Source organism: Salvelinus fontinalis, chromosome 3 (assembly GCF_029448725.1).
Source record: "Salvelinus fontinalis isolate EN_2023a chromosome 3, ASM2944872v1, whole genome shotgun sequence".
Lineage (NCBI taxonomy): Eukaryota > Metazoa > Chordata > Actinopteri > Salmoniformes > Salmonidae > Salvelinus > Salvelinus fontinalis.
Window position 1 is genome coordinate 78,772,743 of NC_074667.1, and position 27,227 is coordinate 78,799,969.

The 27,227-nt window shown below is 39.7% G+C and overlaps 1 protein-coding gene across 3 annotated transcripts in view; it reads left to right on the plus strand.

The window, feature by feature from the left end:
• The window catches only part of LOC129851526 (glutaminase kidney isoform, mitochondrial-like), a 43,038-nt gene that overhangs the window by 1,772 nt on the left and 14,039 nt on the right, over positions 1–27,227 (plus strand). The window contains exons 3-7 of one of the 3 annotated variants that reach the window (XM_055918153.1): positions 11,408–11,529; positions 16,554–16,683; positions 21,438–21,517; positions 23,323–23,486; positions 23,719–23,777. In XM_055918153.1, the coding sequence (XP_055774128.1) occupies positions 11,408–11,529; positions 16,554–16,683; positions 21,438–21,517; positions 23,323–23,486; positions 23,719–23,777 (555 nt within the window). The other 2 variants (XM_055918154.1, XM_055918152.1) reach the window with 2 other exon arrangements.

Here is a 27,227-nt window from a genome sequence, read left to right on the forward strand (position 1 = left end):
ATAGTTATTACAGAGACTAGATTACCCTGTATAGTTATTACAGAGACTAGATTACCCTGTATAGTTACTACAGAGACTAGATTACCCTGTATAGTTACTACAGAGACTATATTACCTTGTATAGTTACTACAGAGACTAGATTACCCTGTATAGTTATTACAGAGACTAGATTACCCTGTATAGTTACTACAGAGACTAGATTACCCTGTATAGTTATTACAGAGACTAGATTACCCTGTATAGTTATTACAGAGACTAGATTACCCTGTATAGTTATTACAGAGACTAGATTACCCTGTATAGTTACTACAGAGACTAGATTACCCTGTATAGTTACTACAGAGACTATATTACCTTGTATAGTTACTACAGAGACTAGATTACCCTGTATAGTTATTACAGAGACTAGATTACCCTGTATAGTTACTACAGATACTAGATTACCCTGTATAGTTATTACAGAGACTAGATTACCCTGTATAGTTATTACAGAGACTAGATTACCCTGTATAGTTATTACAGAGACTAGATTACCCTGTATAGTTACTACAGAGACTAGATTACCCTGTATAGTTATTACAGAGACTAGATTACCCTGTATAGTTATTACAGAGACTAGATTACCCTGTATAGTTACTACAGAGACTATATTACCCTGGATAGTTACTACAGAGACTAGATTACCCTGGATAGTTACTACAGAGACTAGATTACCCTGGATAGTTACTACAGAGACTAGATTACCCTGTATAGTTATTACAGAGACTAGATTACCCTGTATAGTTATTACAGAGACTAGATTACCCTGTATAGTTACTACAGAGACTATATTACCCTGGATAGTTACTACAGAGACTAGATTACCCTGGATAGTTACTACAGAGACTAGATTACCCTGTATAGTTACTACAGAGACTATATTACCTTGTATAGTTACTACAGAGACTAGATTACCTTGTATAGTTACTACAGAGACTAGATTACCCTGTATAGTTACTACAGAGACTAGATTACCCTGGATAGTTATTACAGAGACTAGATTACCTTGTATAGTTACTACAGAGACTAGATTACCCTGTATAGTTACTACAGAGACTAGATTACCCTGGATAGTTATTACAGAGACTATATTACCTTGTATAGTTACTACAGAGACTAGATTACCCTGTATAGTTACTACAGAGACTAGATTACCCTGTATAGTTATTACAGAGACTAGATTACCCTGTATAGTTACTACAGAGACTAGATTACCCTGTATAGTTACTACAGAGACTATATTACCTTGTATAGTTACTACAGAGACTAGATTACCCTGTATAGTTATTACAGAGACTAGATTACCCTGTATAGTTACTACAGAGACTAGATTACCCTGTATAGTTATTACAGAGACTAGATTACCCTGTATAGTTATTACAGAGACTAGATTACCCTGTATAGTTATTACAGAGACTAGATTACCCTGTATAGTTACTACAGAGACTAGATTACCCTGTATAGTTACTACAGAGACTATATTACCTTGTATAGTTACTACAGAGACTAGATTACCCTGTATAGTTATTACAGAGACTAGATTACCCTGTATAGTTACTACAGAGACTAGATTACCCTGTATAGTTATTACAGAGACTAGATTACCCTGTATAGTTATTACAGAGACTAGATTACCCTGTATAGTTATTACAGAGACTAGATTACCCTGTATAGTTACTACAGAGACTAGATTACCCTGTATAGTTATTACAGAGACTAGATTACCCTGTATAGTTATTACAGAGACTAGATTACCCTGTATAGTTACTACAGAGACTAGATTACCCTGGATAGTTACTACAGAGACTATATTACCCTGTATAGTTACTACAGAGACTATATTACCCTGTATAGTTACTACAGAGACTATATTACCCTGTATAGTTATTACAGAGACTAGATTACCCTGTATAGTTACTACAGAGACTATATTACCCTGTATAGTTATTACAGAGACTAGATTACCCTGTATAGTTACTACAGAGACTAGATTACCCTGTATAGTTATTACAGAGACTAGATTACCCTGTATAGTTATTACAGAGACTAGATTACCCTGTATAGTTATTACAGAGACTAGATTACCCTGTATAGTTACTACAGAGACTAGATTACCCTGTATAGTTACTACAGAGACTATATTACCTTGTATAGTTACTACAGAGACTAGATTACCCTGTATAGTTATTACAGAGACTAGATTACCCTGTATAGTTACTACAGAGACTAGATTACCCTGTATAGTTATTACAGAGACTAGATTACCCTGGATAGTTACTACAGAGACTATATTACCCTGTATAGTTATTACAGAGACTAGATTACCCTGTATAGTTATTACAGAGACTAGATTACCCTGTATAGTTATTACAGAGACTAGATTACCCTGTATAGTTACTACAGAGACTAGATTACCCTGTATAGTTACTACAGAGACTATATTACCTTGTATAGTTACTACAGAGACTAGATTACCCTGTATAGTTATTACAGAGACTAGATTACCCTGTATAGTTACTACAGAGACTAGATTACCCTGTATAGTTATTACAGAGACTAGATTACCCTGTATAGTTATTACAGAGACTAGATTACCCTGTATAGTTATTACAGAGACTAGATTACCCTGTATAGTTACTACAGAGACTAGATTACCCTGTATAGTTATTACAGAGACTAGATTACCCTGTATAGTTATTACAGAGACTAGATTACCCTGTATAGTTACTACAGAGACTATATTACCCTGGATAGTTACTACAGAGACTAGATTACCCTGGATAGTTACTACAGAGACTAGATTACCCTGGATAGTTACTACAGAGACTAGATTACCCTGTATAGTTATTACAGAGACTAGATTACCCTGTATAGTTATTACAGAGACTAGATTACCCTGTATAGTTACTACAGAGACTATATTACCCTGGATAGTTACTACAGAGACTAGATTACCCTGGATAGTTACTACAGAGACTAGATTACCCTGTATAGTTACTACAGAGACTATATTACCTTGTATAGTTACTACAGAGACTAGATTACCTTGTATAGTTACTACAGAGACTAGATTACCCTGTATAGTTACTACAGAGACTAGATTACCCTGGATAGTTATTACAGAGACTAGATTACCTTGTATAGTTACTACAGAGACTAGATTACCCTGTATAGTTACTACAGAGACTAGATTACCCTGGATAGTTATTACAGAGACTATATTACCTTGTATAGTTACTACAGAGACTAGATTACCCTGTATAGTTACTACAGAGACTAGATTACCCTGTATAGTTATTACAGAGACTAGATTACCCTGTATAGTTACTACAGAGACTAGATTACCCTGTATAGTTACTACAGAGACTATATTACCTTGTATAGTTACTACAGAGACTAGATTACCCTGTATAGTTATTACAGAGACTAGATTACCCTGTATAGTTACTACAGAGATTACCCTGTATAGTTATTACAGAGACTAGATTACCCTGTATAGTTATTACAGAGACTAGATTACCCTGTATAGTTATTACAGAGACTAGATTACCCTGTATAGTTACTACAGAGACTAGATTACCCTGTATAGTTACTACAGAGACTATATTACCTTGTATAGTTACTACAGAGACTAGATTACCCTGTATAGTTATTACAGAGACTAGATTACCCTGTATAGTTACTACAGAGACTAGATTACCCTGTATAGTTATTACAGAGACTAGATTACCCTGTATAGTTATTACAGAGACTAGATTACCCTGTATAGTTATTACAGAGACTAGATTACCCTGTATAGTTACTACAGAGACTAGATTACCCTGTATAGTTATTACAGAGACTAGATTACCCTGTATAGTTATTACAGAGACTAGATTACCCTGTATAGTTACTACAGAGACTAGATTACCCTGGATAGTTACTACAGAGACTATATTACCCTGTATAGTTACTACAGAGACTATATTACCCTGTATAGTTACTACAGAGACTATATTACCCTGTATAGTTATTACAGAGACTAGATTACCCTGTATAGTTACTACAGAGACTATATTACCCTGTATAGTTATTACAGAGACTAGATTACCCTGTATAGTTATTACAGAGACTAGATTACCCTGTATAGTTACTACAGAGACTAGATTACCCTGTATAGTTACTACAGAGACTATATTACCTTGTATAGTTACTACAGAGACTAGATTACCCTGTATAGTTATTACAGAGACTAGATTACCCTGTATAGTTACTACAGAGACTAGATTACCCTGTATAGTTATTACAGAGACTAGATTACCCTGTATAGTTATTACAGAGACTAGATTACCCTGTATAGTTATTACAGAGACTAGATTACCCTGTATAGTTACTACAGAGACTAGATTACCCTGTATAGTTACTACAGAGACTATATTACCTTGTATAGTTACTACAGAGACTAGATTACCCTGTATAGTTATTACAGAGACTAGATTACCCTGTATAGTTACTACAGAGACTAGATTACCCTGTATAGTTATTACAGAGACTAGATTACCCTGTATAGTTATTACAGAGACTAGATTACCCTGTATAGTTATTACAGAGACTAGATTACCCTGTATAGTTACTACAGAGACTAGATTACCCTGTATAGTTATTACAGAGACTAGATTACCCTGTATAGTTATTACAGAGACTAGATTACCCTGTATAGTTACTACAGAGACTATATTACCCTGGATAGTTACTACAGAGACTAGATTACCCTGGATAGTTACTACAGAGACTAGATTACCCTGGATAGTTACTACAGAGACTAGATTACCCTGTATAGTTATTACAGAGACTAGATTACCCTGTATAGTTATTACAGAGACTAGATTACCCTGTATAGTTACTACAGAGACTATATTACCCTGGATAGTTACTACAGAGACTAGATTACCCTGGATAGTTACTACAGAGACTAGATTACCCTGTATAGTTACTACAGAGACTATATTACCTTGTATAGTTACTACAGAGACTAGATTACCTTGTATAGTTACTACAGAGACTAGATTACCCTGTATAGTTACTACAGAGACTAGATTACCCTGGATAGTTATTACAGAGACTAGATTACCTTGTATAGTTACTACAGAGACTAGATTACCCTGTATAGTTACTACAGAGACTAGATTACCCTGGATAGTTATTACAGAGACTATATTACCTTGTATAGTTACTACAGAGACTAGATTACCCTGTATAGTTACTACAGAGACTAGATTACCCTGTATAGTTATTACAGAGACTAGATTACCCTGTATAGTTACTACAGAGACTAGATTACCCTGTATAGTTACTACAGAGACTATATTACCTTGTATAGTTACTACAGAGACTAGATTACCCTGTATAGTTATTACAGAGACTAGATTACCCTGTATAGTTACTACAGAGACTAGATTACCCTGTATAGTTATTACAGAGACTAGATTACCCTGTATAGTTATTACAGAGACTAGATTACCCTGTATAGTTATTACAGAGACTAGATTACCCTGTATAGTTACTACAGAGACTAGATTACCCTGTATAGTTACTACAGAGACTATATTACCTTGTATAGTTACTACAGAGACTAGATTACCCTGTATAGTTATTACAGAGACTAGATTACCCTGTATAGTTACTACAGAGACTAGATTACCCTGTATAGTTATTACAGAGACTAGATTACCCTGTATAGTTATTACAGAGACTAGATTACCCTGTATAGTTATTACAGAGACTAGATTACCCTGTATAGTTACTACAGAGACTAGATTACCCTGTATAGTTATTACAGAGACTAGATTACCCTGTATAGTTATTACAGAGACTAGATTACCCTGTATAGTTACTACAGAGACTATATTACCCTGGATAGTTACTACAGAGACTAGATTACCCTGGATAGTTACTACAGAGACTAGATTACCCTGGATAGTTACTACAGAGACTAGATTACCCTGTATAGTTATTACAGAGACTAGATTACCCTGTATAGTTATTACAGAGACTAGATTACCCTGTATACTTACTACAGAGACTATATTACCCTGGATAGTTACTACAGAGACTAGATTACCCTGGATAGTTACTACAGAGACTAGATTACCCTGTATAGTTACTACAGAGACTATATTACCTTGTATAGTTACTACAGAGACTAGATTACCTTGTATAGTTACTACAGAGACTAGATTACCCTGTATAGTTACTACAGAGACTAGATTACCCTGGATAGTTATTACAGAGACTAGATTACCTTGTATAGTTACTACAGAGACTAGATTACCCTGTATAGTTACTACAGAGACTAGATTACCCTGGATAGTTATTACAGAGACTATATTACCTTGTATAGTTACTACAGAGACTAGATTACCCTGTATAGTTACTACAGAGACTAGATTACCCTGTATAGTTATTACAGAGACTAGATTACCTTGTATAGTTATTACAGAGACTATATTACCCTGTATAGTTACTACAGAGACTAGATTACCCTGGATAGTTACTACAGAGACTAGATTACCCTGGATAGTTACTACAGAGACTAGATTACCCTACATAGTTACTACAGAGACTAGATTACCCTGTATAGTTATTACAGAGACTAGATTACCCTGTATAGTTACTACAGAGACTAGATTACCCTGTATAGTTATTACAGAGACTAGATTACCCTGTATAGTTATTACAGAGACTAGATTACCCTGTATAGTTATTACAGAGACTAGATTACCCTGTATAGTTACTACAGAGACTAGATTACCCTGTATAGTTATTACAGAGACTAGATTACCCTGTATAGTTATTACAGAGACTAGATTACCCTGTATAGTTACTACAGAGACTATATTACCCTGGATAGTTACTACAGAGACTAGATTACCCTGGATAGTTACTACAGAGACTAGATTACCCTGGATAGTTACTACAGAGACTAGATTACCCTGTATAGTTATTACAGAGACTAGATTACCCTGTATAGTTATTACAGAGACTAGATTACCCTGTATAGTTACTACAGAGACTATATTACCCTGGATAGTTACTACAGAGACTAGATTACCCTGGATAGTTACTACAGAGACTAGATTACCCTGTATAGTTACTACAGAGACTATATTACCTTGTATAGTTACTACAGAGACTAGATTACCTTGTATAGTTACTACAGAGACTAGATTACCCTGTATAGTTACTACAGAGACTAGATTACCCTGGATAGTTATTACAGAGACTAGATTACCTTGTATAGTTACTACAGAGACTAGATTACCCTGTATAGTTACTACAGAGACTAGATTACCCTGGATAGTTATTACAGAGACTATATTACCTTGTATAGTTACTACAGAGACTAGATTACCCTGTATAGTTACTACAGAGACTAGATTACCCTGTATAGTTATTACAGAGACTATATTACCTTGTATAGTTACTACAGAGACTAGATTACCTTGTATAGTTATTACAGAGACTAGATTACCTTGTATAGTTATTACAGAGACTATATTACCCTGTATAGTTACTACAGAGACTAGATTACCCTGTATAGTTATTACAGAGACTATATTACCTTGTATAGTTATTACAGAGACTAGATTACCTTGTATAGTTACTACAGAGACTATATTACCTTGTATAGTTATTACAGAGACTAGATTACCCTGTATAGTTACTACAGAGACTAGATTACCTTGTATAGTTACTACAGAGACTATATTACCCTGTATAGTTACTACAGAGACTAGATTACCTTGGATAGTTACTACAGAGACTAGATTACCCTGGATAGTTACTACAGAGACTAGATTACCTTGTATAGTTATTACAGAGACTAGATTACCCTGGATAGTTACTACAGAGACTATATTACCCTGTATAGTTACTACAGAGACTATATTACCTTGTATAGTTATTACAGAGACTAGATTACCCTGGATAGTTACTACAGAGACTATATTACCCTGTATAGTTACTACAGAGACTATATTACCTTGTATAGTTATTACAGAGACTAGATTACCCTGGATAGTTACTACAGAGACTATATTACCCTGTATAGTTACTACAGAGACTAGATTACCCTGTATAGTTACTACAGAGACTAGATTACCCTGGATAGTTATTACAGAGACTAGATTACCTTGTATAGTTACTATAGAGACTATATTACCTTGTATAGTTATTACAGAGACTAGATTACCCTGTATAGTTACTACAGAGACTAGATTACCCTGGATAGTTACTACAGAGACTAGATTACCCTGGATAGTTACTACAGAGACTAGATTACCCTGCATAGTTACTACAGAGACTAGATTACCCTACATATTTACTACAGAGACTAGATTACCCTACATAGTTACTACAGAGACTAGATTACCCTACATAGTTACTACAGAGACTAGATTACCCTACATAGTTACTACAGAGACTAGATTACCCTGCATAGTTACTACAGAGACTAGATTACCCTACATAGTTACTACAGAGACTAGATTACCCTACATAGTTACTACAGAGACTATATTACCCTGCATAGTTACTACAGAGACTATATTACCCTGGATAGTTACTACAGAGACTAGATTACCCTACATAGTTACTACAGAGACTAGATTACCCTGTATAGTTACTACAGAGACTAGGTTGCCCTGCATAGTTACTACAGAGACTAGGTTGCCCTGCATAGTTACTATAGAGACTAGATTACCCTACATAGTTACTACAGAGACTATATTACCCTGGATAGTTACTACAGAGACTAGATTACCCTACATAGTTACTACAGAGACTAGATTACCCTGCATAGTTACTACAGAGACTAGATTACCCTGCATAGTTACTACAGAGACTATATTACCCTGCATAGTTACTACAGAGACTAGATTACCCTACATAGTTACTACAGAGACTAGATTACCCTGCATAGTTAGTACTGAGGTTAGGTTGTATTACCCTGCATAGTTACTACAGAGACTAGATTACCCTGCATAGTTACTACAGAGACTAGATTACCCTACATAGTTACTACAGAGACTATATTACCCTGGATAGTTACTACAGAGACTAGATTACCCTGCATAGTTAGTACTGAGACTAGATTACCCTACATAGTTACTACAGAGACTATATTACCCTGGATAGTTACTACAGAGACTAGATTACCCTGGATAGTTACTACAGAGACTAGATTACCCTGGATAGTTACTACAGAGACTAGATTACCCTGGATAGTTACTACAGAGACTAGATTACCCTGGATAGTTACTACAGAGACTATATTACCCTGGATAGTTACTACAGAGACTAGATTACCCTACATAGTTACTACAGAGACTATATTACCCTGGATAGTTACTACAGAGACTAGATTACCCTGGATAGTTACTACAGAGACTAGATTACCCTACATAGTTACTACAGAGACTATATTACCCTGGATAGTTACTACAGAGACTAGATTACCCTGCATAGTTAGTACTGAGACTAGATTACCCTACATAGTTACTACAGAGACTATATTACCCTGGATAGTTACTACAGAGACTAGATTACCCTGGATAGTTACTACAGAGACTAGATTACCCTGGATAGTTAGTACAGAGACTAGATTACCCTACATAGTTACTACAGAGACTATATTACCCTGGATAGTTACTACAGAGACTAGATTACCCTGGATAGTTACTACAGAGACTAGATTACCCTGTATAGTTACTACAGAGACTAGATTACCCTGGATAGTTAGTACAGAGACTATATTACCCTGTATAGTTACTACAGAGACTAGATTACCCTGGATAGTTAGTACTGAGACTAGATTACCCTACATAGTTACTACAGAGACTATATTACCCTGGATAGTTACTACAGAGACTAGATTACCCTGCATAGTTAGTACTGAGACTAGATTACCCTACATAGTTACTACAGAGACTATATTACCCTGGATAGTTACTACAGAGACTAGATTACCCTGGATAGTTACTACAGAGACTAGATTACCCTGCATAGTTAGTACTGAGACTAGATTACCCTACATAGTTACTACAGAGACTATATTACCCTGGATAGTTACTACAGAGACTAGATTACCCTGGATAGTTACTACAGAGACTAGATTACCCTGCATAGTTAGTACTGAGACTAGATTACCCTACATAGTTACTACAGAGACTATATTACCCTGGATAGTTACTACAGAGACTAGATTACCCTGGATAGTTACTACAGAGACTAGATTACCCTGCATAGTTAGTACTGAGACTAGATTACCCTACATAGTTACTACAGAGACTATATTACCCTACATAGTTACTACAGAGACTAGATTACCCTGGATAGTTACTACAGAGACTAGATTACCCTGGATAGTTACTACAGAGACTATATTACCCTGGATAGTTACTACAGAGACTAGATTACCCTGGATAGTTACTACAGAGACTATATTACCCTGGATAGTTACTACAGAGACTAGATTACCCTGGATAGTTACTACAGAGACTAGATTACCCTGCATAGTTAGTACTGAGACTAGATTACCCTACATAGTTACTACAGAGACTATATTACCCTACATAGTTACTACAGAGACTATATTACCCTGGATAGTTACTACAGAGACTAGATTACCCTGTATAGTTACTACAGGGACTATATTACCCTGTATAGTTACTACAGAGACTAGATTACCCTGCATAGTTAGTACTGAGACTAGATTACCCTACATAGTTACTACAGAGACTATATTACCCTACATAGTTACTACAGAGACTAGATTACCCTGGATAGTTACTACAGAGACTAGATTACCCTGGATAGTTAGTACTGAGGTTAGGTTGTATTACCCTGCAACAATAACATGGATGTTTTTATCTTCCAACGTAATGAAATCGCCACAAATGAGCCGTTACTTGTTAAATGAAAGATTCAGTTGTAATAGACAGTGAAGGCTCTGATTTGTCATATTGCACCAACTGTACTGTTTGAATCAAAACGCTCGCAAACAAGTGACTGAAAGCGTACCCAAAATGAGCTTCACCAAGTTTAAATAAAAAGTAAATCAAGGCTCATCTCTGTCTGTGGGTTACAAGATGAGTTGAAGTTCCTGTGACGTTAGTTCACATCCAAGTGCCTCTCATAACAGTTTTAATAACTTGGTGAGGCTGTTTTATTTCCAGTATATTTTTTCGTTTTGCTGATGCCATAATTTCCCATAATGCCTTTCTCCCTAACCGAACCCTATCTGTGTTATTTATCATTGGATTGATTTTACTGTAAAGTGTCTTGCGATTTTAAATGCGCTTTAAATAACGTTTGATTTGATTTGATCAGGCCCTGAAGAAAACTGGTCTTAATGCATCCGACCCGCGACTGAAGGACTGTATGGACAAGCTGCAACGCTCTGTAACGGAATCCTTTCATGACGTCATGATGGACCGGGAACTCTTCCACAGGTGAGTCGTCTATCTTGTCGGCTAGCTGGATCTAGCCACTCCCAAATCTCTCCATACCCCCCTGCCCCTTAACCCAAGGTATATTGCGTAGCATTGCTGAAGCTTCCATATTGCTTACATCTACAGGTCCGCAAAATCAAAAGGTTAGGGCCAAAGGGGAAGGGTAGAGAGCGATTTGGGACCTGCTTCTAGAGCCACCCCTCTCCACCCCTCTCTTCCTCTCTCCACATCTCACAACCCCTCTCTACCCCTTTCTACTAAGGCTGGGAATTGCCAGGGACCACACGATAAGATATTATCATGATACTCAAAGGGATACTTTGGGATTTAGGCTTTTAAAAAGAGATGTTTTTTTTTTATTTAACCTTTGTTAGTTAAATAATGAGGCCCTTTATCTGCTTCGCCAGAGTCTGATGATCTCATGGATACTATTTTTATGTCTCTGCGTGAGGTTGAAGGAAGTTGCTAACTAGCACTAGCGCAATTGCTAACTAGAGTTAGCATAATGACTGGAAGTCTATGGTATCTGCTATGCTAGCAAATACCCATAGACTTCCAGTCATTGCGCTAACACTGGTTAGCATTGGCTCGCGAAACTACATCTAACTTCCTTCATACTTGACACAGAGACATAAAAATGATGTCCATGAGTTAATCTGACTGAGGAAGTAGATAAAGGTCCTCATTGTCAAAATCCTGAAGTATCCCTTAAATTCTTGTGATTCGAAATCAAAATGTATTTGTCACTTGTGCCAAATACAACAGGTGTAGACTTTACTGTGAGATGCTTACTTACAAGCCCTTTCCCAACAATGCAGTTATTCAAAAGTAAGGAAATTAAGCAAACAAAATGAGAAAATAAAAAAAATAAAAAATAATGATTAGATACTGTATGTAATTTTATTGCGATTTGATGTTCCAAACATATTGCTCACTGCTCTTGGTGCATTCGTAAAGTATTCAGACCCCTTGACTTTTTCCACATCTTGTTACGTTACAGCCTTATTCTAAAATGTATTAAATAAAAACATGGACTCTTCAATCTACACACAATACCCCATAATGACAAAGTGAAAACAGGTTTTTAGAATTTGTTGCAAATGTATTAAAAATAAAAAACAGAAATACCTTATTTACATAAATATTCAGACTTATTGCTATGAGACTCGAAATTGAGCTCAGGTGCATCCTGTTTCCATTGATCATCCTTGAAATGTTTCTACAACTTGATTGGAGTCCTCCTGTGGTAAATTCAATTGATTGGACATGATTTGGAAAGGCACACACCTGTCTATATAAGGTCCCACAGTTGACAGTGCATTTCAGAGAAAAAACCAAGCCATTATGTTGAAGGAATTGTCCATAGCGTTCCGAGACAGGATTGTGTCGAGGCACAGATCTGGGGAAGGGTACCCCAAAATTTCTGCAGCATTGAAGGTCCCCAAGGACACAGTGGCCTCCATCATTCTTAAATGGAAGAAGTTTGGAACCACCAAGACTCTTCCTAGAGGTGGCCGCCCGGCCAAACTGAGCAATCGGGGGAGAAGGGCCTTGGTCATAGAGGTGACCCAGAACCCAATGGTCACTGACTGAGCTCCAGAGTTCCTCTGTGGAGATGGGAGAACCTTCCAGAAGGACAACCATCTCTGCAGCACTCCACCAATCAGGCCTTTATGGTAGGGTGGCCAGACTAAAGCCACTCCTCAGTAAAAGGCACATGACATCCCGCTTGGAGTTTGCCAAAAGGCACCTAAAGGACTCTCAGACCATGAGAAACAGGATTCTCCAAGATTGAACTATTTGGCCTGAAAGCCAGCAGGAGGAAACCTGTCACCATCCCTACGGCGAAGCATGGTGGTGGCAGCATCCTTTTGTGGGGATGTTTTTCAGCTGCAGGGACTGGGAGACTAGTCAGGATCGAGGGAAAGATGAATGGAGCAAAATACAGAGAGATCCTTGATGAAAACTTTCTCCAGAGTGCACAGCCAAAACACCGTAGGAGTGGCATCGGGACAAGTCTCTGAATGTCCTTGAGTGGCCCATCCAGAGCCCGGACTTGAACCCGATCGAACATCTCTGGAGACACCTGAAAATACCTGTGCAGTGACGCTCCCCATCCAACCTGATAGAACTTGAGAGGATCTGCAAAGAAGAATGGGAGAAACTCCCCAAATACAGGTGTGCCAAGCTTCTAGCATCACACCCAAGAAGACTTAAGGCTGTAATCACTGCCAAAGGTGCTTCAACAAAGTACTGAGTAAAGGGTCTGAATACTTATGTAAATGTGATATTTCAGTTTTTTTGTGTGTTTATAAATTTGCAATAAAAAAATTGTTTTTGCTTTGTAATTATGGGGGATTGTGTGTAGATTGATGAGGAAAAAAACAATTGCATCCATTTTAGAATATGGCTGTAAAGTAACAAAATGTGGTAAAAGTGAAGGGGTCTGAATACTTTCTGAATGCACCGTATGTCTGCTGCAGAGAAACGAGAGAGGATGAGGACATGTGTTCTGATCAGTCATGGAAATAAAGGTGCTGAAAACATGTTGGCTATTTAAAAAGAAGAACAAACTATAGGAGGATTTTTTTTATTTTGCGATACTTAATGCCAAAGTATCGATATAATATCGTACACAATAATATTGCGATATGTAACTGTATACATTTTTCCCCCATCACTACTCTCTACCCCTCTCCACCTCTCTCTACCCCTCTCCACCCTCTCTACCCCTCTCTCCACCTCTCTCTACCCCTCTCCACTTCTCTCTACCCTTCTCTACCCTTCTCTACCCCTCTCTACCCCTCTCTACCTCTCTCTACCTCTCTCCACCTTTCTCTACCTCTCTCTACCTGTCTCTACATCTCTCTACCCCTCTCCACCTCTCTCTAGCTCTCTCCACTTTTCTCTACCCCTCTCCAACTCTCTCCACCTCTCTCTACCCCTCTGCCTCTCTCCACCTCTCTACCCCTCTCTGCCTCTCTCCACCTCTCTACCCCTCTCCAGCTCTCTCCACCTCTCTCTAGCTCTCTCCACCTCTCTCTACCCCTCTCTGCCTCTCTCCACCTCTCTACCTCTCTCCGCCTCTCTCCACCTCTCTAACCCTCTCTGCCTCTCTCTGCCTCTCTGCCTCTCTCTACCTCTCTCTACCCCTCTGCCTCTCTCCACCTCTCTAACCCTCTCTGCCTCTCTCCACCTCTCTCTGCCTCTCTCCACCTCTCTGCCTCTCTCTACCCCTCTCTACCCCTCTCCACCTCTCTCTGCCTCTCTCTACCTCTCTCTACCCCTCTCTGCCTCTCTCCACCTCTCTCTACCCCTCTCTGCCTCTCTAACACACTGTCATCACATTTCCGTCTCCTCTTACTGCAAAGTGCCATGGTAGAGACAGGCTATAAATACCCTGACCCCTTCAGCATTCCACATGATTAATCCAGGGTTTGTTGTAGGCCTATATTATACTGTATTTCTCTCTGTCTCCCTGCCACACACACACACACACACACACACACACACACACACACACACACACACACACACACACACACACACACAGACGGACAGACATTCAGCTCCTCTCTCGCTGTCATTTAATCTTCATGTTTAAAAGTTAGCTAGAGACAACAGCATGTGTGCTCTGACTCGGTGCACTAGCCTACGTATTATCTGCATGTATTTGTGTGAGGGTAGTGGGTGGGTAGTCTTGTTGTGGGCTACAGGGCAGGGAACGACTCGGATTGATAGATGCCAGCTGGTTTGGACCTTGGGGCCACACACACACACACACACACACGCATGCACACACATGCACACATACACACAGCCAAAATGAGAGACATTTAGTCTTTATCATGCCACACCATGACTCTGATTTATAACTATGGAGTCAGGAGTTAGTGTATGTTTACTTATTATCTTACTTATTTGATTATAATTAGATGTGTGTACTGTCGCTTTAAGAGACTGCTATCAGTTCTTTGAAAAGCTCCTGTTAACTTTCCCGATGATTCCTTTGAGGCAGTACTGAGGGACACTTCCTGAGGTGCAGTTGATGGCCTGTTATCTGGCGAATGGCCGTTATTCCACTGCTTCTACCGCTGTTGTTTTTGTTTCCTAATCTTGGTGCTGATAAGTGGTTTGAATTGCTGTGGGAAATAGGGTTCAGCCGAGCTATGTGAGAATGTGCACGTTATTCTCTGTGACACACACAGCTAATTATACTCCCAGTATCCTATTAAAAACACCCCGATCAATGCCTTATTATGTCCTACCCCAACCCACCTCTCTGCTCACAACAAAGACATATGATAGGCCTTTTCACTTTTCGCAACCTTTATTTATGAATAACCTACTGTGTAGAATACTTGGAAGTTGAGGGAGAGTACGTTTTTGGTTTCCTTTTGGTTCTGGGAACAAAACCGTACGTTTCCGGTAGAACTGAAAGTTTTGTAAACGTTCTGAGAACGGAAGTGAACATTTTGTCTGGTCTGGGAACGTACATTTTTAGGTTACCAGGGAGGTTCTGAGAACGTTTTACTATGCTTCCCTCAAAAGAGTTTTGTTGACGCTGAGAACAGAATGCATGTTCTTAAATAACATTCTTAGAACGTTCTTTGAACGTTACTAATGTTTCCTTGTGGTTTTTATGGAAAGTTTTGTTAATGTTATGGGAACATTAATGTACTAGTACCAAGATGAAACCTGTAGGAAACGTTATGCTGAAGTAGTGAAATTCCCACCTAAGAAACATATGGTTCTCAGAACGTTATGTGCTAGCTGGGTGTAGACCCTTTAAAATGTACACTATGAGAAGCACTGGTTTCTGTACCGACAATCATTTACTCTGAATGAGAATCCTTTCATAGTTATTAACTCTAATTCATTGTTGAAGCACTCTCCTTAATTTTGAAAAGACAGTTGAGTCTAACAGTGCAATTCAGAATTAATGTTCTAGGGCTCTGGTTCACTGACAAAGGGTATTCATTTCCTTATTCCAGTTCTAGTAAAATGTTGTTGTTGATCCTCAGGTGTGTTGGTGGGAACATAGTGCTTCTGATCCAGGCCTTCAGAAAGAAGTTTATCATCCCTGAGTTTGATTCCTTTGTAACAAAGATAGATCAAATCTACGACACCGTCCAGAAAAACCATGACGGACATGTAAGTATATTTGTTTACTGTGTACAGTAGTTTACCGTGTACAGTAGTTTACCGTATTCCGTAGTTTACCGTGTATAGTAGTTTACCGTGTACAGTAGTTTAATGTGTACAGTAGTTTACCGTATACAGTAGTTTACCGTATACAGTAGTTTAACGTGTACAGTAGTTTACCGTGTACAGTAGTTTACCGTATACCGTAGTTTACCGTGTACAGTAGTTTACCGTGTACAGTAGTTTACCGTGTACAGTAGTTTAATGTGTACAGTAGTTTACCGTATACAGTAGTTTACCGTGTACACTAGTTTACCGTGTACAGTAGTATCTGTTTAACGTGTACAGTAGTATCTGTTTAACGTGTACAGTAGTTTAACGTGTACAGTAGTTTACCGTGTACAGTAGTTTACCGTATACCGTAGTTTACCGTGTATAGTAGTTTACCGTGTACAGTAGTTTACCATCTACAGTAGTTTACCGTATACAGTAGTTTACCGTATACAGTAGTTTACCGTGTACAGTAGATTACCGTGTACAGTAGTATCTGTTTAACGTGTACAGTAGTTTACCGTGTACAGTAGTTTACCGTATACAGTAGTTTAACGTGTACAGTAGTTTAACGTGTACAGTAGTTTAACGTGTACAGTAGTTTAACGTGTCCAGTAGTTTACCGTGTACAGTAGTATCTGTTTACCGTATACAGTGGTATCTGTTTAACGTGTACAGTAGTTTACCGTGTATAGTAGTATCTGTTTAACGTGTACAGTAGTTTAACGTGTACAGTAGTTTAACGTGTACAGTTGTATCTGTTTAACGTGTACAGTAGTTTACCGTGTATAGTAGTATCTGTTTAACGTGTACAGTAGTTTAACGTGTACAGTTGTATCTATTTAACGTGTACAGTAGTTTAACGTGTACAGTGGTATCTGTTTAACGTGTACAGTTGTTTAACGTGTACAGTTGTATCTATTTAACGTGTACAGTAGTTTAACGTGTACAGTGGTATCTGTTTAACGTGTACAGTAGTTTAACGTGTACAGTTGTATCTATTTAACGTGTACAGTAGTATCTGTTTACCGTGTACAGTAGTTTACCGTGTTTACTGTAGTTTACCGTGTACAGTAGTTTAACGTGTACAGTAGTATCTGTTTAACGTGTACAGTAGTTTAACTTGTATAGTGGTATCTATTTAACGTGTACAGTAGTTTAACGTGTACAGTAGTTTACCGTGTATAGTAGTATCTGTTTAACGTGTACAGTAGTTTAACGTGTACAGTAGTTTAACGTGTACAGTGGTATCTGTTTAACGTGTACAGTAGTAACTGTTTAACATGTACAGTAGTTTAACTTGTATAGTGGTATCTATTTAACGTGTACAGTAGTTTAACGTGTACAGTAGTTTAACTTGTATAGTGGTATCTATTTAACGTGTACAGTAGTTTACCGTGTATAGTAGTATCTGTTTAACGTGTACAGTAGTTTAACGTGTACAGTAGTTTAACGTGTACAGTTGTATCTATTTAACGTGTACAGTAGTTTAACGTGTACAGTGGTATCTGTTTAACGTGTACAGTAGTTTAACGTGTACAGTAGTATCTGTTTAACGTGTACAGTAGTTTAACGTGTACAGTGGTATCTGTTTAACGTGTACAGTAGTTTACCGTGTATAGTAGTATCTGTTTAACGTGTACAGTAGTTTAACGTGTACAGTAGTTTAACGTGTACAGTTGTATCTGTTTAACGTGTACAGTAGTTTACCGTGTATAGTAGTATCTGTTTAACGTGTACAGTAGTTTAACGTGTACAGTTGTATCTATTTAATGTGTACAGTAGTTTAACGTGTACAGTGGTATCTGTTTAACGTGTACAGTTGTTTAACGTGTACAGTTGTATCTATTTAACGTGTACAGTAGTTTAACGTGTACAGTGGTATCTGTTTAACGTGTACAGTAGTTTAACGTGTACAGTTGTATCTATTTAACGTGTACAGTAGTATCTGTTTACCGTGTACAGTAGTTTACCGTGTTTACTGTAGTTTACCGTGTACAGTAGTTTAACGTGTACAGTAGTATCTGTTTAACGTGTACAGTAGTTTAACTTGTATAGTGGTATCTATTTAACGTGTACAGTAGTTTAACGTGTACAGTAGTTTACCGTGTATAGTAGTATCTGTTTAACGTGTACAGTAGTTTAACGTGTACAGTAGTTTAACGTGTACAGTGGTATCTGTTTAACGTGTACAGTAGTAACTGTTTAACATGTACAGTAGTTTAACTTGTTAGTGGTATCTATTTAACGTGTACAGTAGTTTAACGTGTACAGTAGTATCTGTTTAACGTGTACAGTAGTTTAACTTGTATAGTGGTATCTATTTAACGTGTACAGTAGTTTAACGTGTACAGTAGTTTACCGTGTATAGTAGTATCTGTTTAACGTGTACAGTAGTTTAACGTGTACAGTAGTTTAACGTGTACAGTGGTATCTGTTTAACGTGTACAGTAGTAACTGTTTAACATGTACAGTAGTTTAACTTGTATAGTGGTATCTATTTAACGTGTACAGTAGTTTAACGTGTACAGTAGTTTAACTTGTATAGTGGTATCTATTTAACGTGTACAGTAGTTTACCGTGTATAGTAGTATCTGTTTAACGTGTACAGTAGTTTAACGTGTACAGTAGTTTAACGTGTACAGTTGTATCTATTTAACGTGTACAGTAGTTTAACGTGTACAGTGGTATCTGTTTAACGTGTACAGTAGTTTAACGTGTACAGTAGTATCTGTTTAACGTGTACAGTAGTTTAACGTGTACAGTGGTATCTGTTTAACGTGTACAGTAGTTTACCGTGTATAGTAGTATCTGTTTAACGTGTACAGTAGTTTAACGTGTACAGTAGTTTAACGTGTACAGTTGTATCTGTTTAACGTGTACAGTAGTTTACCGTGTATAGTAGTATCTGTTTAACGTGTACAGTAGTTTAACGTGTACAGTTGTATCTATTTAACGTGTACAGTAGTTTAACGTGTACAGTGGTATCTGTTTAACGTGTACAGTTGTTTAACGTGTACAGTTGTATCTATTTAACGTGTACAGTAGTTTAACGTGTACAGTGGTATCTGTTTAACGTGTACAGTAGTTTAACGTGTACAGTTGTATCTATTTAACGTGTACAGTAGTATCTGTTTACCGTGTACAGTAGTTTACCGTGTTTACTGTAGTTTACCGTGTACAGTAGTTTAACGTGTACAGTAGTATCTGTTTAACGTGTACAGTAGTTTAACTTGTATAGTGGTATCTATTTAACGTGTACAGTAGTTTAACGTGTACAGTAGTTTACCGTGTATAGTAGTATCTGTTTAACGTGTACAGTAGTTTAACGTGTACAGTAGTTTAACGTGTACAGTGGTATCTGTTTAACGTGTACAGTAGTAACTGTTTAACATGTACAGTAGTTTAACTTGTTAGTGGTATCTATTTAACGTGTACAGTAGTTTAACGTGTACAGTAGTTTAACGTGTACAGTAGTTTAACGTGTACAGTAGTTTAACGTGTACAGTTGTATCTATTTAACGTGTACAGTAGTTTAACGTGTATAGTAGTATCTGTTTAACGTGTACAGTAGTTTACCGTATACAGTGGTATCTGTTTAACGTGTACAGTAGTTTAACGTGTACAGTTGTATCTATTTAACGTGTACAGTAGTATCTGTTTACCGTGTACAGTAGTTTACCGTGTTTACTGTAGTTTACCGTGTACAGTAGTTTACCGTGTACAGTAGTTTACCGTGTACAGTAGTTTAACGTGTACAGTAGTATCTGTTTAGCGTGTACAGTAGTTTACCGTGTATAGTAGTATCTGTTTAACGTGTACAGTAGTTTACCGTGTTTACTGTAGTTTACCGTGTACAGTAGTTTACCGTGTACAGTAGTTTAACGTGTACAGTAGTTTACCGTGTACAGTAGTATCTGTTTAACGTGTACAGTGGTATCTATTTACCGTGTACAGTAGTATCTGTTTAACGTGTATAGTAGTATCTGTTTAACGTGTACAGTAGTTTAACGTGTATAGTAGTATCTGTTTAACGTGTACAGTAGTTTACCGTCTACAGTAGTATCTGTTTAACGTATACAGTAGTTTACCGTGTACAGTAGTATCTGTTTAACGTGTACAGTAGTTTACCGTCTACAGTAGTATCTGTTTAACGTATACAGTGGTATCTATTTAACGTGTACAGTAGTAACTGTTTAATGTGTACAGTATTGGCTTCATGACCTGCTTCTGATTTAATGTGATTGCTGCAGGAAGGGGTATGTCTCATGATTAACAAATCAGAGTGCGATTGTGGTAATGTACAGGAACTTATGTCCCTTTTGTTCTCCCGATCTGGGATACCTCACCATCAAATGCCCGACTGCATTACCTCCTGAGATAATTTTCTTAGGTTATTGTCACTGCCATATACAGTTGAAGTCGGAAGTTTTAATACATCTTAGATGTATTACTTTTTAGTTTTTTTGGTTACTACATGATTCCATATGTGTTATTTATGTGTTATTTCATAGTTTTAATGTCTTCACTATTATTCTACAATGTAGAAAATAGTAAAAATAAAGAAAAACCCTTGAATGAGTAGGTGGGGGAAAAAATGGGGGGGGGGGGGGGGGGGGGGGTGGTAATTGCATTTGTAGATATTACTGCACTGTGTTGGAGCTAGAAACATGCACTTGTTCTAATGGTCTGTCTGTACTTCCTGGATCCAGGTAGCAGTCTACATTCCCCACCTGGCCAAGTTCAGTCCTGATCTCTGGGGTGTGTCTCTGTGTACTGTGGATGGACAGAGGTAAGTACAACAGTCCTGATCTCTGGGGGTGTGTCTCTGTGTACTGTGGATGGACAGAGGTAAGTACAACAGTCCTGATCTCTGGGGGTGTGTCTCTGTGTACTGTGGATGGACAGAGGTAAGTACAACAGCCCTGATCTCTGGGGGTGTGTCTCTGTGTACTGTGGATGGACAGAGGTAAGTACAACAGTCCTGATCTCTGGGGTGTGTCTCTGTGTACTGTGGATGGACAGAGGTAAGTACAACAGTCCTGATCTCTGGGGGTGTGTCTCTGTGTACTGTGGATGGACAGAGGTAAGTACAACAGTCCTGATCTCTGGGGGGGTGTCTCTGTGTACTGTGGATGGACAGAGGTAAGTACAACAGGCCTGATCTCTGGGGTGTGTCTCTGTGTACTGTGGATGGACAGAGGTAAGTACAACAGTCCTGATCTCTGGGGTGTGTCTCTGTGTACTGTGGATGGACAGAGGTAAGTACAACAGTCCTGATCTCTGGGGTGTGTCTCTGTGTACTGTGGATGGACAGAGGTAAGTACAACAGTCCTGATCTCTGGGGTGTGTCTCTGTGTACTGTGGATGGACAGAGGTAAGTACAACAGTCCTGATCTCTGGGGGTGTGTCTCTGTGTACTGTGGATGGACAGAGGTAAGTACAACAGTCCTGATCTCTGGGGTGTGTCTCTGTGTACTGTGGATGGACAGAGGTAAGTACAACAGCCCTGATCTCTGGGGTGTGTCTCTGTGTACTGTGGATGGACAGAGGTAAGTACAACAGTCCTGATCTCTGGGAGTGTGTCTCTGGGTACTGTGGATGGACAGAGGATGTCTGGCAGATTAAAAGTTATTTAAAACCATAACTGAATGTGAAATAGTTACTTATGCTGACAACTAGGCCTTCTCTCCCTCTCTTCTTTCTTCCCTGTTTTTTCCTCTCTCCTACTGGCCTGTCTTCCTATCTCTTCCCCCTGTCTTCCTCTCCTCCTGGCCTCTCTCTCTTCCTATCTCTTCCTCTCCTCCTGGCCTCTCTCTCTTCCTATCTCTTCCTCTCCTCCTGGCCTCTCTCTCTTCCTATCTCTTCCTCTCCTCCTGTCCTCTCTCTTCCTATCTCTTCCTCTCCTCCTGGCCTCTCTCTCTTCCTATCTCTTCCTCTCCTCCTGTCCTCTCTCTCTTCCCCCTGTCTTCCTCTCTCCTGGCCTCTCTCTCTTCCTATCTCTTCCTCTCTCCTGGCCTCTCTCTCTTCCTATCTCTTCCTCTCCTCCTGTCCTCTCTCTTCCTATCTCTTCCTCTCCTCCTGGCCTCTCTCTCTTCCTATCTCTTCCTCTCCTCCTGGCCTCTCTCTCTTCCTATCTCTTCCTCTCTCCTCCTGTCCTCTCTCTTCCTATCTCTTCCTCTCCTCCTGGCCTCTCTCTCTTCCTATCTCTTCCTCTCTCCTGGCCTCTCTCTCTTCCTATCTCTTCCTCTCTCCTCCTGGCCTCTCTCTCTTCCTATCTCTTCCTCTCTCCTCCTGGCCTCTCTCTCTTCCTATCTCTTCCTCTCTCCTGGCCTCTCTCTCTTCCTATCTCTTCCTCTCTCCTCCTGGCCTCTCTCTCTTCCTATCTCTTCCTCTCTCCTGGCCTCTCTCTCTTCCTCTCCTCCTGTCCTCTCTCTCTTCCTATCTCTTCCTCTCCTCCTGGCCTCTCTCTCTTCCTATCTCTTCCTCCTGTTTTCCTCTCTCCTCCTGTCCTCTCTTTTTTTCCTGTCTTCCCCCTATCTTCTCCTTTCCCTTTCTTCCCTGTGTTTCCCTGTCTCCTCCCTCCTCTCCCTCCAGACACTCAGTAGGGGACACCAAGCAGCCCTTCTGCCTCCAGTCGTGTGTGAAGCCTCTGGAGTATGCTGTGGCCATCCACGAGGCTGGGACAGAGAAGGTACACCGCTATGTGGGGATGGAGCCCAGCGGACTCAAGTTCAACAAACTCTACCTGGATGAGGAAGGTGGGTAAGGGAACCCTTGCAATATTGTAGGGACTTTGTTAGTTTGGTGGAAGGATACGATATGATTTCAGTTGGAAGTTTAAGGCCACGTGAGTTCAAAGTGGCAAGATAGTTCTTCTACATTCTACCAAGTGGACATGATATCGTCTGTCTTAAGACTTATCGCTCAAACTTCTACTTCTATGAATTTACTGTGTTAACTCTGTATTAACCCTGCTACTTGTGTACCTAGACAAACCCCACAACCCCATGGTGAATGCTGGAGCCATTGTCATCAGCTCTCTTATCAAGGTAAATAGGCAGACAGCCTACAGACCACATGTATACACGGTATGAGTATATCCTGCCTGACTGAATCTTCCCCCAGAATATCCCACCCTCAATGATGTGTCAATGGTATATGTCACTGTCAAAGGTTTATGTCACTGTCAATGGTATATGTCACTGTCAATGGTATATGTCACTGTCAAAGGTTTATGTCACTGTCAATGGTATATGTCACTGTCAATGGTATATGTCACTGTCAATGGTTTATGTCACTGTCAATGGTATATGTCACTGTCAATGGTTTATGTCACTGTCAATGGTATATGTCACTGTCAATGGTATATGTCACTGTCAATGGTATATGTCACTGTCAATGATATATGTCACTGTCAATGGTTTATGTCACTGTCAATGGTTTATGTCACTGTCAATGATATATGTCACTGTCAATGGTATATGTCACTGTCGATGATATATGTCACTGTCAATTATATATGTCACTGTCAATTATATATGTCACTGTCAATGGTATATGTCACTGTCAATGGTATATGTCACTGTCAATGGTATATGTCACTGTCAATGGTATATGTCACTGTCGATGATATATGTCACTGTCAATGATATATGTCACTGTCAATGGTATATGTCACTGTCAATGGTATATGTCACTGTCAATGGTATATGTCACTGTCGATGGTATATGTCACTGTCGATGGTATATGTCACTGTCAATGGTATATGTCACTGTCAATGGTATATGTCACTGTCAATGGTATATGTCACTGTCAATGGTTTATGTCACTGTCAATGGTATATGTCACTGTCAATGATATATGTCACTGTCAATGGTATATGTCACTGTCAATGGTTTATGTCACTGTCAATGGTTTATGTCACTGTCAATGGTATATGTCACTGTCAATGATATATGTCACTGTCACTGTCAATTGTATATGTCACTGTCAATGGTTTCTGAATCGACGTGTGGTTGAAACCAGTTCAATGTTTGACATGTAAAACAAATATGAACACAGAACTAAGATCCAGGTCGCCTGCCAGCCTTGGACCCAACACTCACCTAATTTGACTTTGTCCCTGACACATGCTTCTATTTGGCACCAGACGTGGATTAAAATGCTATTGGAAATCTTTAAAACATACACATTTGCTTTAGGCTGCCTGGAGTGGCAGGTGGGCGGGCTATGCTCGTCGTCTTTTCTATTGGTCCAATTGTAACGTTTAAGCTCAGTCAAACACAGCTGAAGTATCTGTAATTATTTTCAAACAGTATTTGAACACGGGTATATCTGGCATGGCTGTAGATAGTAGTCACATGTAAAATAGTGTTGTCAGTAGTGTTGTCAGTAGTGTAGTCAGTAGTGTAGTCAGTAGTGTAGTCAGTAGTGTAGTCAGTAGGGCAGTCAGTGGTGTAGTCAGTAGTGTAGTCAGTAGTGTAGTCAGTAGTGTAGTCAGTAGTGTAGTCAGTAGTGTAGCCAGTAGGGCAGTCAGTGGTGTAGTCAGTAGTGTAGTCAGTAGTGTAGTCAGTAGTGTAGTCAGTAGTGTGATCAGTAGTGTAGTCAGTAGTGTAGTCAGTAGTGTAGTCAGTAGTGTCGCCAGTAGGGCAGTCAGTGGTGTAGTCAGTAGTGTAGTCAGTAGTGTAGTCAGTAGTGTAGTCAGTAGTGTCGCCAGTAGGGCAGTCAGTGGTGTAGTCAGTAGTGTAGTCAGTAGTGTAGTCAGTAGTGTAGTCAGTAGTGTAGTCAGTAGTGTCGCCAGTAGTGTAGTCAGTAGTGTAGTCAGTAGTGTCACCAGTAGGGCAGTCAGTAGTGTGATCAGTAGTGTAGTCAGTAGTGTAGTCAGTAGTGTCGCCAGTAGGGCAGTCAGTGGTGTAGTCAGTAGTGTAGTCAGTAGTGTAGTCAGTAGTGTAGTCAGTAGTGTCGCCAGTAGGGCAGTCAGTGGTGTAGTCAGTAGTGTAGTCAGTAGTGTAGTCAGTAGTGTAGTCAGTAGGGCAGTCAGTGGTGTAGTCAGTAGTGTAGTCAGTAGTGTAGTCAGTAGTGTAGTCAGTAGTGTAGTCAGTAGGGCAGTCAGTGGTGTAGTCAGTAGTGTAGTCAGTAGTGTAGTCAGTAGTGTAGTCAGTAGTGTGATCAGTAGTGTAGTCAGTAGTGTAGTCAGTAGTGTCGCCAGTAGGGCAGTCAGTGGTGTAGTCAGTAGTGTAGTCAGTAGTGTAGTCAGTAGTGTCGCCAGTAGGGCAGTCAGTGGTGTAGTCAGTAGTGTAGTCAGTAGTGTAGTCAGTAGTGTAGTCAGTAGTGTAGTCAGTAGTGTAGTCAGTAGTGTCGCCAGTAGTGTAGTCAGTAGTGTAGTCAGTAGTGTCACCAGTAGGGCAGTCAGTAGTGTAGTCAGTAGTGTAGTCAGTAGTGTAGTCAGTAGTGTAGTCAGTAGTGTAGTCAGTAGTGTAGTCAGTAGTGTCACCAGTAGTGTCACCAGTAGTGTAGTCAGTAGTGTAGTCAGTAGTGTCACCAGTAGGGCAGTCAGTGGTGTAGTCAGTAGTGTAGTCAGTAGTGTAGTCAGTAGTGTAGTCAGTAGTGTAGTCAGTAGTGTAGTCAGTAGTGTAGTCAGTAGTGTCACCAGTAGTGTAGTCAGTAGTGTAGTCAGTAGTGTAGTCAGTAGTGTCACCAGTAGTGTAGTGTGTTCTTAACTCTTTGAACCTGGTTGAATCGGCTTTATTACTCTCCTCATCCTCACACCATGCTGGGAGACTCCTCTCATCCTCACACCATGCTGGGAGACTCTCCTCTCATCCTCACACCATGCTGGGAGACTCTCCTCTCATCCTCACACCATGCTGGGAGACTCTCCTCTCATCCTCACACCATGCTGGGGGACTCCTCTCATCCTCACACCATGCTGGGAGACTCTCCTCTCATCCTCACACCATGCTGGGGGACTCCTCTCATCCTCACACCATGCTGGGAGACTCTCCTCTCATCCTCACACCATGCTGGGAGACTCTCCTCTCATCCTCACACCATGCTGGGGGACTCCTCTCATCCTCACACCATGCTGGGGGACTCCTCTCATCCTCACACCATGCTGGGGGACTCCTCTCATCCTCACACCATGCTGGGGGACTCTCCTCTCACCTCACACCATGCTGGGGGACTCTCCTCTCATCCTCACACCATGCTGGGAGACTCTCCTCTCATCCTCACACCATGCTGGGGGACTCCTCTCATCCTCACACCATGCTGGGGGACTCCTCTCATCCTCACACCATGCTGGGGGACTCCTCTCATCCTCACACCATGCTGGGGGACTCCTCTCATCCTCACACCATGCTGGGGGACTCTCCTCTCACCTCACACCATGCTGGGGGACTCTCCTCTCATCCTCACACCATGCTGGGAGACTCTCCTCTCATCCTCACACCATGCTGGGGGACTCTTCTCTCATCCTCACACCAGGCTGGGGGACTCT